Source organism: Argentina silus (assembly GCF_951799395.1).
Source record: "Argentina silus genome assembly, chromosome: 14".
Lineage (NCBI taxonomy): Eukaryota > Metazoa > Chordata > Actinopteri > Argentiniformes > Argentinidae > Argentina > Argentina silus.
The window spans coordinates 17,735,696-17,747,900 of NC_139668.1; the positions used below are offsets into that span (position 1 = coordinate 17,735,696).

The window sequence follows — 12,205 nt, forward strand, 5'->3', positions numbered from 1 at the left end:
GGTGACGCAATTACCTTGAATTGGTGAACGCTTTTTGTCATTAAAAGCAATTTTCTCATAAGAAAAAAATACTTCAGCATCAGTTCTCATCTGTAAATATTGAGTATTTTGAGTAGCCACTGTGGATATATAACATATCAAAATGGTCTAAATCAGCTGTATATTGGCTTTTTGATCAATGTGAGGACCAGCAACACACTCCAAAAATAATGAAGCCATGGCAAAACTCTCACTTCGGTCACTGGTTTTTATTTCTGTTCCGATAAAGAGAGAATCAGAACATTTGGAAGTTTGTGCATTCCAGTGGAGTACTGTCCAATCCATGCCCGATGTCTGACAAATATAAACCAAACAAACAGAAACAACATAAAAACAACATTTACAAAGCACCACAGAAGAGCCAGGCGAAGCAGGCAGAAGTTGCCCCCTCACCACTGATAGTCAGACTTTTTGTAATTTCCCTAATGATTAAGGTTGGGATTGAGGGCATAGTAATCTGATCCTAGATCTGAAGTTCAGGGCAACTTATTTTAAGTTAAGTAAATGCTACTAAGCAACTCTGTTTGCACTGTAATCCTTCTGCTCCCAGTCCAGCACACAGGAAACAATGGAAGAAAACGGAACACAAACCACAAGCGGTTCTCTGGGAGTATAAATGCTTTGTCCCTCCGGTCAGAGAAAGAAAAGAAGGAGGGAAAGAAGTGAAAATCATGCAACAAAATGTTCTAAAAACAGGCTTAATGAAACAGTCTGTGACAGAGATGTTAATCAACAATGTCGATACTGTAAGACCTACTGTAGGAAATTGACTGACATTGATTAGTTGACAACAATCGTTTTTTTTTGTTAGGTTTTTTTGCATTTTCCTCTCAATTGCTACCCTGGATGAGAGGAGAGAAACCGTTTATCTGTTCCTAAAAACGTGACGAGAAATCAGATGTTTCATGTTATTTTTTTCACAGTACACAAAGTCTTCAAATTCTAACAGAATAGTGCACGATTTGATTGTTGACGAGGCAGACAGTTAGCAAAACCTACAGAAAACAAAGACCTTGGGCCCCAAGACATTTTGTAATTTCACAGACTGATCAGATAAGGAGAACTGCTTGTGTGGCATTAAAGGGAAACAAACTTGAACCACTTGAATGACTTGATACAAGGACAGAGACAGAGACATGTAGGAAGAGAGAGGTAAAAGACGCATGCCGTGCAGCTGTATTGTTTTTGACCCAGGATTAAGAACTCTATCGCTCTCTCCATCCTCCTCCTCCTCACATTTATTCTACATTCTCCTTCCTCACTCTTCTTCTTCTTCTTCTTCTTCTTCTTCTACCTCTTCCTGTGATCAGCTCCTTCTCTTCCTCCTCTTCAGTTCTGGTCCTCCACCTCTCGTTTGACCTCTGTCACGTAGTGGTGATCCTTCCCATGAGCCACCTCCATGATGGCGATGGCCTGAGGAGGAAGCAGGGCCACGGGAAGTTACACAACACACAAAAAACCGCACGAGGCATCATTCTAAAGTGGCGATACCGCTTTTACTTTTTGGAATGCACAACCACAAAACAAACAATTTCCCCCTTGATAATTACTTCTTACTACAAGCCTACGTCTACTACCAGCACTACTATAAACTGTACTCTGAAGTTGTCAGATAACAGCAGTCACACCATGGGATAAACATTGACATTGGCCAGTAAAATTGATCCTCTGTGTGTCTCTCCATCTTTGATGCTTTGACTCTCTCTCCTTCTCCCAGTATGTACACGTGAAGGCTGGTGTCCTACCTTCTTCAAGGCCTTGACTCCCTGTGATTTCCTCTCCAGCCCCAGGTACAGTCTGCCCAGCTTCAGGTACATGGAGGCCACATTCAATGAGTAGGCTGGGTAGTGCACACTGAAGAAGACACGGAGGGACAAAAATGACTTATGCCGCATTAGCAGCGTGTCTCCTGTAATACATGTTGTCACCTATGTGGTTGTTTACTGGTGAGGTGTGTGCTGTATGCCAACTACCTGTAAGGATGTATGATCTTCTCTCCATAGTTCATGGCTCCATCCCAGTCCTGCATGTAAAGGCAGACTCCCATGGCCTGGTACATCATGTGAAGCATGTACACATTAGTGTCTGCAAATATGGAGCCCATCTTCGCTTGGCTCAGCTCGCAGATCTCCAACAGCTCACTGGGGGGTGCTAGAGAGTCAAGGGATCAAACGACTCAAAGCACACGGGCTAAATCAAGACGATTTACAGAGAGACATAGACTTGAGTGGGAGTGAGGGCCTACTTTCATGAAACTGACATCCTTCCAAACAGAGAGAGGGCGGGGGGGAGAGAAAGAGAGAGATAGGGGAAGGATATTCTTGTAGTGCTTGGCTCTGCGGAACTCTTCTATGACATTCTTAGCGTAGTGAACCATCTCTCTGATTTCCTCTGGCTCTGGGGGAGAGCTCAGTTTTCTAAGAATCTCCATCTTAGCCTTGTCCTAGAGAGAGAAAGAGAGAGAGATGTTCTATGATACCATTTTTAGCATTTCAACAGTGCAGAGCTCATTATGCGAGGACATTAAACTAGGACACACAGCAGTAGCAGCACTCTCAACGACATGTGGATGACACTACCTTGCTCTTGTTTGGCACAATGAGGACACAGACACAGCACTGTGAGACACACAGTTGGTGCCTTTACAGCAGTGCATCCCAAACTTTTAAAACAATGACCCAGTAAAGTGAACAAAACCAACCCAGTTAGGAACCAGTGTAGATTGTGTGTGATTGCAGGTTCAGAAGACTGACTGAACAGGCTGTAGGTAAGCTACATGTAATACCTGGGATTACCTTCTAAAGACTGGCCTGTGTCACCTGTCTCCTTCTAAAGACCCTAGCCTGTGTCAACTGTCCCCTTCTCCAGCCCCTACATATGAGTCATTCATTAACACAGGATTTAATTCCATCATTCCCTTAGGGGAATCATGAGATCCTGCTCATTAGACGTTCCCACCAGCATTACATGCTTCCCCCCCACCCCCTGTACACATCTGGGGAAGGACTAGTCTTGGTCATTGGTGACCAGGGGAAAGGTGGTGTTGAGGGACTCATAGGGAGGTAAGACTGCATTGAGATGTGGATGTGGTCGTCTGTGGCTCAGTTGGTAGAGCATGGCGCTAACAACGCTTAGGTTGTGGGTTTGATTCCCGCTGGGACCATATATGCTGAAAAATGTAATGTAAGTCGCTTTGGATAAAAGCGTCAGCTAAATGGCATATATATATATAGATGTAGCGGAAGGGGAGGACGTGTACCCTACCTTAGACTTGGTCGTGCACTCTTCACACTCGCAGGAGAAGAAGTAGGAATCTATCAATCTCTCGTTCCTGTCCTCCGTTGGATACAGCAGGTCGATGTAGCTGTTGAAGATCTAGAGAGAGAGAAGAAGAGTCACATCTGCAATGCTATTCCTTTCCCAAACTAAGCTTTTCTTAATTTTTCCCGAGAGTAAATAATTTCAAGTGGAAACACTGCTTTAGGTACAAGGCTTGCTGCGCTTTAGACAAGGCAAGGCAAGGCAAGGCAAGGCCAGGGTTCAGGTGTTCCAAGGTTAGTCCTCACCTCGTCTCCTGGGTTGATCTCCTGAACGGCCCGCACCTCTGCAACCGTCCCCTTATACGTGACAATGACATTAGGACTACACCCATGGTTCATCAATGCTACACTGGGGAAGGGAAAGACAGGGAGAAAGGGGGAGGGGGATGGGAGGAAGAGAGATGGGGGGGGGGGTAGAGAAAGAACGACAGAGAGAGAATGAAAGAGAAAGAACGACAGAAAGAGGATGTAGTGGGTACAGTATGGTGAGAGATGGGGAGGTATATTGTGACAGGAAGACAGAGAAGAAGAGAGAAAATAGAGCAGCCAGACAGAAAGAAAGAAAGAAAGAAAGAGGGAGTGATGATGCAAGAAAGAGATGGATAGACAGAGAGGGGACAGAAATAGAAAACATTAAAACCTCCCTCTCTGCCTCATTAACTTGTCACAGCAGGACTGCTGGTACACCCGTCACAGAACCTACCCTTTCTTCCCTCTGTGACTCTCTCTCTCTCTCTCTCTCTCCCTCCCTCCCTCCCTCTTCTCTCCCTCTCCTCTCCTCTCCTCTATCAATAACAAACGCGTCTGCAGAGCATCTGAGGGACAGGATGGGCCCAGAGGACGTAATCAGTCTCACTCTGGATGAAAGAGTTGGGCTATTGAGAAACAGTTGGGCTAGTGCTATGGAGCTTGGGAGTGGACTATCAACGGCAGAGTGTTCTGAGAGCAATGCATACAATCATGCTGAAATGTTTCCGTGGTAATCTGACAAAAAACTTGATGGCTTTTCTGTGAGGAGGACGATGACATTGACATTGTCGGCAAAGGTGCATGTGATGATTTTTCGATAATGGAGACAGTGATGTCAGACTTACTCAGGAAACACAGCTGAGCCTAGGTGAGAAAGCTCCTCATCCTCTATGGTGAAACCATTACAGTTAACCTGCAGGGAGGGAGAGAGAGAGAGGGAGGGAGGGAGAGAGAGAGAGAGAGAGAGAGAGAGAGAGAGAGAGAGAGAGAGAGAGGGTGAGAGGGAGAGAGAGAGCGAGAGTGAGAGAAAGAAATAGGGGTGGGGGGGGGTAACATTAACATGAGCTGGAGCACCCTGTATCGTACAAAACTCCCAACAACCCCTCACCCACCCCCCCCTGTTGCACCCAACCCAGTCTAAATATACACCCAAACGCCAGCGGTCCTATGCTCCCATTCATGAGATACAGAGGGCATAGGGGGGTCTAACGCCAAAAATATCTAAATTCCCAGAGCTAGCAGATGGAGAATGTGAAAGTGGTCAGCACTGACAAATCGAATGAGACAAAATGCTGACAGCTCAGCCCCTTTGGGGCCTTTCAGCAATGGGGTGAAAAGCCGGTGGTGTCCTCAAGGCATGTGGCTTCTGTGTGGCCTAACCAGAACAGGACAGCTGTGTACAGAGGGGAGAGAGAGAGGGAGAGGGATTGGTGTGTGTGCGAGAGAGGAAAGGCGAGAGACAGACCGATGGTGTGTGTGTGTAGAAGGAAAGGGAGAGAGAAAGACAGACCGACCGACCGACCGACATGTAAGGAGAGGAGGAGAAAGGGAGAAACAGAGGGGTAGAAGAGAGAGGAACAGATGAGAGGGGGGGGGGGTCTGTATGGTGTGATGTGGTGTGACATCCTTATAAGGTTGTGGACCCCGGCCCAAGGAAGGCTTGCACCTGTCTGTTACCAGCTGAGGTAACAATACACTGCATCTGTGCGGCCAGTCAGAAACCTGGCCCTTACCCCTCCTAGATCTAAGACGATTAGATAAGGTCAAACATTATGACAGAGCACTACTAGCCTGCAAGAGGGCTAGGGGGAGCTAGCTGACCAGACAGCTTACACACACACCCCATATCAGAAAGAAATAACCTCCCAGGAAGAAAGGATGGGTTTTTCAGAGTATTGGAGCCGGGGGTCTAATGTTCCAATGCTCCCAGAGGAACCCCCCCCCCCTCCTCACCTGTCCAAAAAGCTCCTCAGAGGAACCCCCACCCCCCTCCTCACCTGTCCAAAGAGCTCCCCAGAGGACCCCCCCCCCTCCTCTCACCTGTCCAAAGAGCTCCCTAGAGGACCCCCACCCCCCTCACCTGTCCAAAGAGCTCCCCAGAGGAACCAACACCCCTCCTCACCTGTCCAAACAGCTCCCTAGAGGACCCCCACCCCCCTCACCTGTCCAAAGAGCTCCCCAGAGGAACCCCCCCCCCCTCCTCACCTGTCCAAAGAGCACGGTGAGTGTCTCGTCGTCAGGGAAGTCTATGTGTCTGGAGTAGAAGTGGTGCAACGCTGCAATGTCCGCCTGGTTCAACTCATTCTTCTCGTCGTCCAACTTGTCTAGATCTGAGAGAGAGAGAGAGGGTGGGGGGAAATGAGGGAGGGAGGGAGAGAGGGAGAGTTAGAATACCAGCATTTCGTCAAAACACTCAATCAAAATTGGGAGGGAGGGAGGGAGGGGAAAAAAGAGGGTGGGTGTGCACTGCAGTGCAATCATAAAAAAAATACACACTCTGCTCCACTTCAGGCCAAAAGGCAGTCATACTAAAACACCTGAGAATTGCTGATTGCTGCTTTATCCCGTGTTAAGGAGCTACATGCCGAGTCACAGTCATTCCCGACCGCTGAGAGGAATCACCTTAACATTCCTGTTAGCTACACATGCTAGCGTCAGACAGAGGCAGGGTCTTCTGGGTGGGGGATGAGAGGGCTGCAGCTGTGCTTCTGAATCTGAGTGTTTCAGTGTGTGTGTGTGTCTATGAGAGAAAGACAGTTGTGAGGAGTGGTAGACACAAGTGTGAGAGGTCATGGAAATGCCAGGAAATGCTTGCTCATCGGTCTGAGCAGGCACTGAGGGGGTGTGGGGGTGTGGGGGGCAGTTCTGTCCTAATGGCCACTTACGGCTCCAAAGTCAGATTGTGCCACGGCCCGAGACCAAGCCCACACTGTGAGTGGGCCAAGGAGAGTCACCCTGCCCTCCGACCATCTCTGACACTAATGGTTCTTCGCGGCGGGGGACCTGGGAACCCAGGGGTGTCGGGGATGTGTGGAAAGGCTAACTGAATGAGAGGCGGAGAGAGCCAAGAGGTCACACGACGTGACCTACAGTAGGGGTATTAATAGAGGCTGTTACTACAGAGCACGGCTCACCGCCAACTGGGGAAGGGGAGGAGACATGCACAGAGACACGCACACGGACCACACACATACACACACACGGCACGCACACACACACACGGCACGCGGCGCACACACACACACACACGCAGTAGCGTAGGGCCTACTTACGGGCTTCAAACTCGCTCAGCAATAGCAGTCTCTCTGACGGGGTCCGCTCTGTTGTGACTTTCTAGAAAAAAACACAAAAGACAGTCAGCCAAAGTGTAGCCAGTGGAACATCGGTTGGGGTCGGGGTTGGGGGGGTGGACATTGCATGTACATTTCCGTCAAACCAAACCAAGCCCCTGAGGAAAGCTAAACAGCATATTCTTTTCACATGGTACAGGGAAATGTCCATTTCCTAGAGACCTCTGTAGAGGAGACCGGTTCTCCTACATGTAGGGGCACCAGCTGTGACACTGTAGAACTACACACCTGTCTCTGTATGTCACCAATGGGTGACAGGTGGGACACAGACCAACACAACAACACCCACCACACCATCTTTGTTTTCCAAGTCAGACAGAGTGAGCAACAACCAGGCTGAATATTCAGATGTTTACCACAAGGTACAGTAGTGAGTGTGTAGCCTGCTCTACTCTACTCTACTCTCTCCGTCTCTCCCTCTATTCATGATTAAGCCGCAGAGTGCTGCACTTCCAGTAGTCCAGAGGGGCTCCACTTCCTGCTCTCCTCTCTCCAGTAGAATGCTGCTTTACAGCGTGTAGTAGCACAGTCACCGTGGCAACCTGCTGGATAACTGCCATGCAATGAGGGGAGAATGAGAGAATGAGTTACAAGCCACTACCTAAGAGAGAGAGAGTGTGTGAGAGAGAGAGAGAGAGAGTGTGTGAGAGAGAGAGAGTGTGTGTGAGAGAGAGAGAGAGTGTGTGAGAGAGAGAGAGAGAGAGTGTGAGAGAGAGAGAGAGAGAGAGAGTGTGTGAGAGAGAGAGAGAGAGAGAGAGAGTGTGTGTGAGAGAGAGAGAGCTAGAAATGAGAGAGAGAGAGAGATGAGAGCGAAAACAACACTAGACCTTCTCTCCTCTCCTAACGTGAACCGGCAGAAGCACCATCCTAGTTTCTCTCTGGAAAACTGAGTGCTACTACTATACAGCATACAGGGGATAGTCCTTTGGGTGAAACGGGATTTGTAAGTTCCACTTGATGAGGCCTATATCATCAGTTAAAAAAAAAAAAAGAGAGAGAAAAAAACATGGTAGTGGTTTTATTCATGATTCAGAATGTCTTCACCAGGCCTCTCACCTGTTTCATGATGATTCTGGCCACCAGTCTGACCGTCTCTGATGGACACCAATTCTCCCCATAGGAACACATCGCAGAACATTCCAGCTTATGCATGGCCCAGTCTGCCTTCTGCAGATGTGTACACGAGTACATGAGAGAGTGAGAGTGAGAGGGAGAAAGAAAGAGGGGAGAGATATTATTTCATAATCAATAACAAGACAACAAGTCCACAGGCAAGCCACAAACACACCTGGCCTTACCTGGCAGTCCACAAACACACCTGGCCTTACCTGGCAGTCCACAAACACACCTGGCCTTACCTGGCAGGCCACAAACACACCTGGCCTTACCTGGCAGTCCACAAACACACCTGGCCTTACCTGGCAGGCCACAAACACACCTGGCCTTACCTGGCAGGCCACAAACACACCTGGCCTTACCTGGCAGGCCACAAACACACCTGGCCTTACCTGGCAGTCCACAAACACACCTGGCCTTACCTGGCAGTCCACAAACACACCTGGCCTTACCTGGCAGGCCACAAACACACCTGGCCTTACCTGGCAGGCCACAAACACACCTGGCCTTACCTGGCAGTCCACAAACACACCTGGCCTTACCTGGCAGTCCACAAACACACCTGGCCTTACCTGGCAGTCCACAAACACACCTGGCCTTACCTGGCAGTCCACAAACACACCTGGCCTTACCTGGCAGGCCACAAACACACCTGGCCTTACCTGGCAGTCCACAAACACACCTGGCCTTACCTGGCAGGCCACAAACACACCTGGCCTTACCTGGCAGGCCACAAACACACCTGGCCTTACCTGGCAGGCCACAAACACACCTGGCCTTACCTGGCAGTCCACAAACACACCTGGCCTTACCTGGCAGGCCACAAACACACCTGGCCTTACCTGGCAGTCCACAAACACACCTGGCCTTACCTGGCAGTCCACAAACACACCTGGCCTTACCTGGCAGTCCACAAACACACCTGGCCTTACCTGGCAGGCCACAAACACACCTGGCCTTACCTGGCAGTCCACAAACACACCTGGCCTTACCTGGCAGGCCACAAACACACCTGGCCTTACCTGGCAGGCCACAAACACACCTGGCCTTACCTGGCAGGCCACAAACACACCTGGCCTTACCTGGCAGGCCACAAACACACCTGGCCTTACCTGGCAGTCCACATTGCAGTAGAAGGCTTGTTTACATTTGCCACACTTAGAGAGTCCCTCCCTCCTACAGAGAAAGAGAGAGAAGGAGAGAGAGAGAGAGAGATTTGAAAGATTCAAGATTCAAAGTGTTTATTATCATATGCACAGTAGAAAACATGTTTCCCTGTACAACGAAATTCTTGCTTTGCTGTCCGCAGAATGCCAACCAATGTAAAATATACAATACTAAAGAAAGTACTGAATACATAGCAACTGCTTATAACTGGAGGGTCTAGGTCTTTTCTACTCAGGGTATGGGTCAGTATTTCCCCTAACACTATATAGACAGGCTCTGCTTCCCCATGTCCAAACGATTTTGGTTTCAACTGAACAATTTGTTGCCAGAGGATGCTGTATTGAGGGCGGCTGAGTCCAGGCGGGGTCATAATGTAGGACAGCCACTAGTCTGGGGCCCTTTTTCAACTTTCAAAAACAAACTAGATTCCTTGCATCCTCTCCTTTGTCCTCCACTTGTTTCCTTCTCAAAAAGCAGTGGAGGAGAATATCTAGGGGGAGGAAGCGAGATACTCCCCTCTCGGAGGAGAGGACGTGAGGGATCATGTTTCTAACAATTGAGAAAAAGCCGGGCGTCTCTTCCTGACTCTCTAGCAGAGAATGTCCGAGGGAAATGTCCTTGATATGTCAGAGAGAAAATTGCATATAGTCTAGGGTATGCAAAGAGCTATCAATGGAGTTGCTATTCTGCCATGACTCACCAATCTAGAGACCTTCTTGGTCTGCTACCATCCTGAACTCTGCATCCTTATAATGTTATTTTCCCACATTGAAAAAAAAAGCATGTTGTTATGTCGCCCGCCTCCCCAAATGGATATCGGAAAAACGGCATTGTTGCGAGTTTTCCTCTCGACACACCTGATACTTTCACACAACGTATGTGTAGAAGAAGACGGGAAGTGTTGCACGTGCACAACATTGCCCTTTTTCCAAGGTGGTGGTCGGCACAATGTCCTTGTAAGAAATGTTTCTTCAATTTAGGACTGTAACAGATCTCACGATACAGAGCTCAGGAGGCCAGCAGTCCAAGAACATCTCTAGTCCAAGAACATGCCAGCAGTCCAAGAACATCTCTAGATTGGTGAGTCATGGCAGGACATTGGCACCTTGAGATTCCTTGGTGGCTCCGACAGCTCTTCGCATGGTCGAGAGTCACCTATGTGCCATTTTCTCTCTGGCATATCAGGGCTAGCAGAGTAGGAGACCCCCTGGCCTTCACGCCTCCCAACCCTTCAGTGTCTCTCCTGGCTCTGGAGACGTGCCCTGGTATATATAGAAACCTGACCTTTCTGCACACCATCTGCCCTTAGCAGAGAGCTGGCATAAAAACCCAGCCCGAAACTACACACAAGAACGTGTGTGTGTGTGTGTGTGTGTGTGTGTATGTGTGTGTGTGTGTGTAGTTGAAACCTAAAGTTTGTGCATACCAAGACCGGGCCCTGGTTTAGTGTAGCATTCACAACAGCCCAATGCATGTACAAGAGCCACACACACACACACACACACACACACACACACACACACACACACACACACACACACACACACACACACACACACACACACACACACACACACACACACACACACGGCCACCTAAATGATTGAATTTCATTCAGGTTTTCATCCTTAGGGTAATAAATAACAAAGAGTGAATTCGTCAGCATTTCAACTACTGCTGAAATAGAGGAGCTCACTGTGAGAGGGAGGAGGGTGTGTGTGTGTGTAATGTGTGTGTGTGTGTAATGTGTGTGTGTGTGTGTGTGTAATGTGTGTGTATGCCTCTGCAATGCAGCAGCAGTGTCTTTACTCTCAGAGCTGTTCCAGATCAGGGCTGGAGCTCCTCGGACATGTGTGGTGGAACAACTCCTTCGTTTACATTTTTACATTTAGCAGACGCCTTTATCCAAAGCGACTCACAACAAATACATTTGTGTAAGTAAGTGAATCATCTATCCATCAGTCATCATAAGATAAAGTAATCAATGCTCAGACCAGGGGCCATTGGCAGTCACAATGCTAGAAGATGGATTTTTTTTTACTCCTACAGTCTCAATCCCTCTGAATCGAATGCAAGATCAGTGACCCACTGACCAACACGTGACACTTCGAATGTTTGCAACATCAATTTATCAACAAGCCAACAATTACTTTGAGGAAGCTGATTTTTGTCACAGCCTAGTTTATCATCTTAGTCGAAACAGTGAATGGGGTTCATTCAAAAACACAAACAGTGGAGACTGCTTGCTGATCAGAGTGGCTGGCTACCTCTGTAACACTTGACCAGCAAGCACAGTTTGTGTTATTGAATTAACCCCATTTGTAAGCTGGGACAAGTACCCCACACAATGCAAGCATGTTATTATTAAGTGGTGGCGACTGCTGCATGTTCCCTAAGATCTAGATCTCTAGATTCGATATGACTGATCCAACTGGCAGCGTTAATGCAAAGCTAGCTAGCTAGAACCCAAATGAGGTCAGATTGAGATCTGATATTTATTCCAGAAGTGACAGCGTGTTTGACAGCATCCTAGCGTACGTTACCTCGTGAAGCAGAGCTCACAGTGTGCGCCTCTTTCATTCACTGTCAGCACGTACGAGTACGCAGGACAGGCGAACACGAGTTCTCCGACTGCAAAGTGTTTCACTGCCCGAAGTCCTCTCCCCTTCCCCGGGCTCAGAAACCTCTCGGTCCCCTCTATCCCCTCGTTTTTCATCCTCGTAGTCTGTGGCTGCGATAGCTAGTTGCTACTTTTACGCGTGTGCCAACGTCCCCGACGGAGCGAGGCAGATGATGGCTAACTAATTGCGAAAAATATACTTAGCGATCCGACTAGCTAAAACATCCCCTAATCCCGAAAGCTTTGCAAAGAAGGGGGGAATGTTGTTTGTCTGTTTGCAGCCGCTGTTGGATATCCACTGACACCCTCTCTGCCACACAACACCACGTAAAATGTAAATGTTA

The 12,205-nt window shown here is 48.4% G+C and overlaps 1 protein-coding gene across 1 annotated transcript; it reads right to left on the bottom strand.

The window, feature by feature from the left end:
- Positions 1–242: 242 nt before the first annotated feature.
- On the bottom strand, positions 243–12,205 carry smyd2a (SET and MYND domain containing 2a). The gene is made up of 12 exons (XM_083684650.1): positions 11,785–12,205; positions 9,187–9,250; positions 8,015–8,125; positions 6,881–6,941; positions 5,814–5,938; positions 4,454–4,521; positions 3,606–3,708; positions 3,304–3,414; positions 2,359–2,482; positions 2,013–2,187; positions 1,785–1,893; positions 243–1,452 (listed from the first exon to the last, which is right to left on the bottom strand). The coding sequence occupies exons 1-12, from the start codon at positions 11,955–11,957 to the stop codon at positions 1,369–1,371; spliced, it is 1,308 nt and encodes a 435-aa protein (XP_083540776.1). The 5' UTR covers positions 11,958–12,205; the 3' UTR covers positions 243–1,368.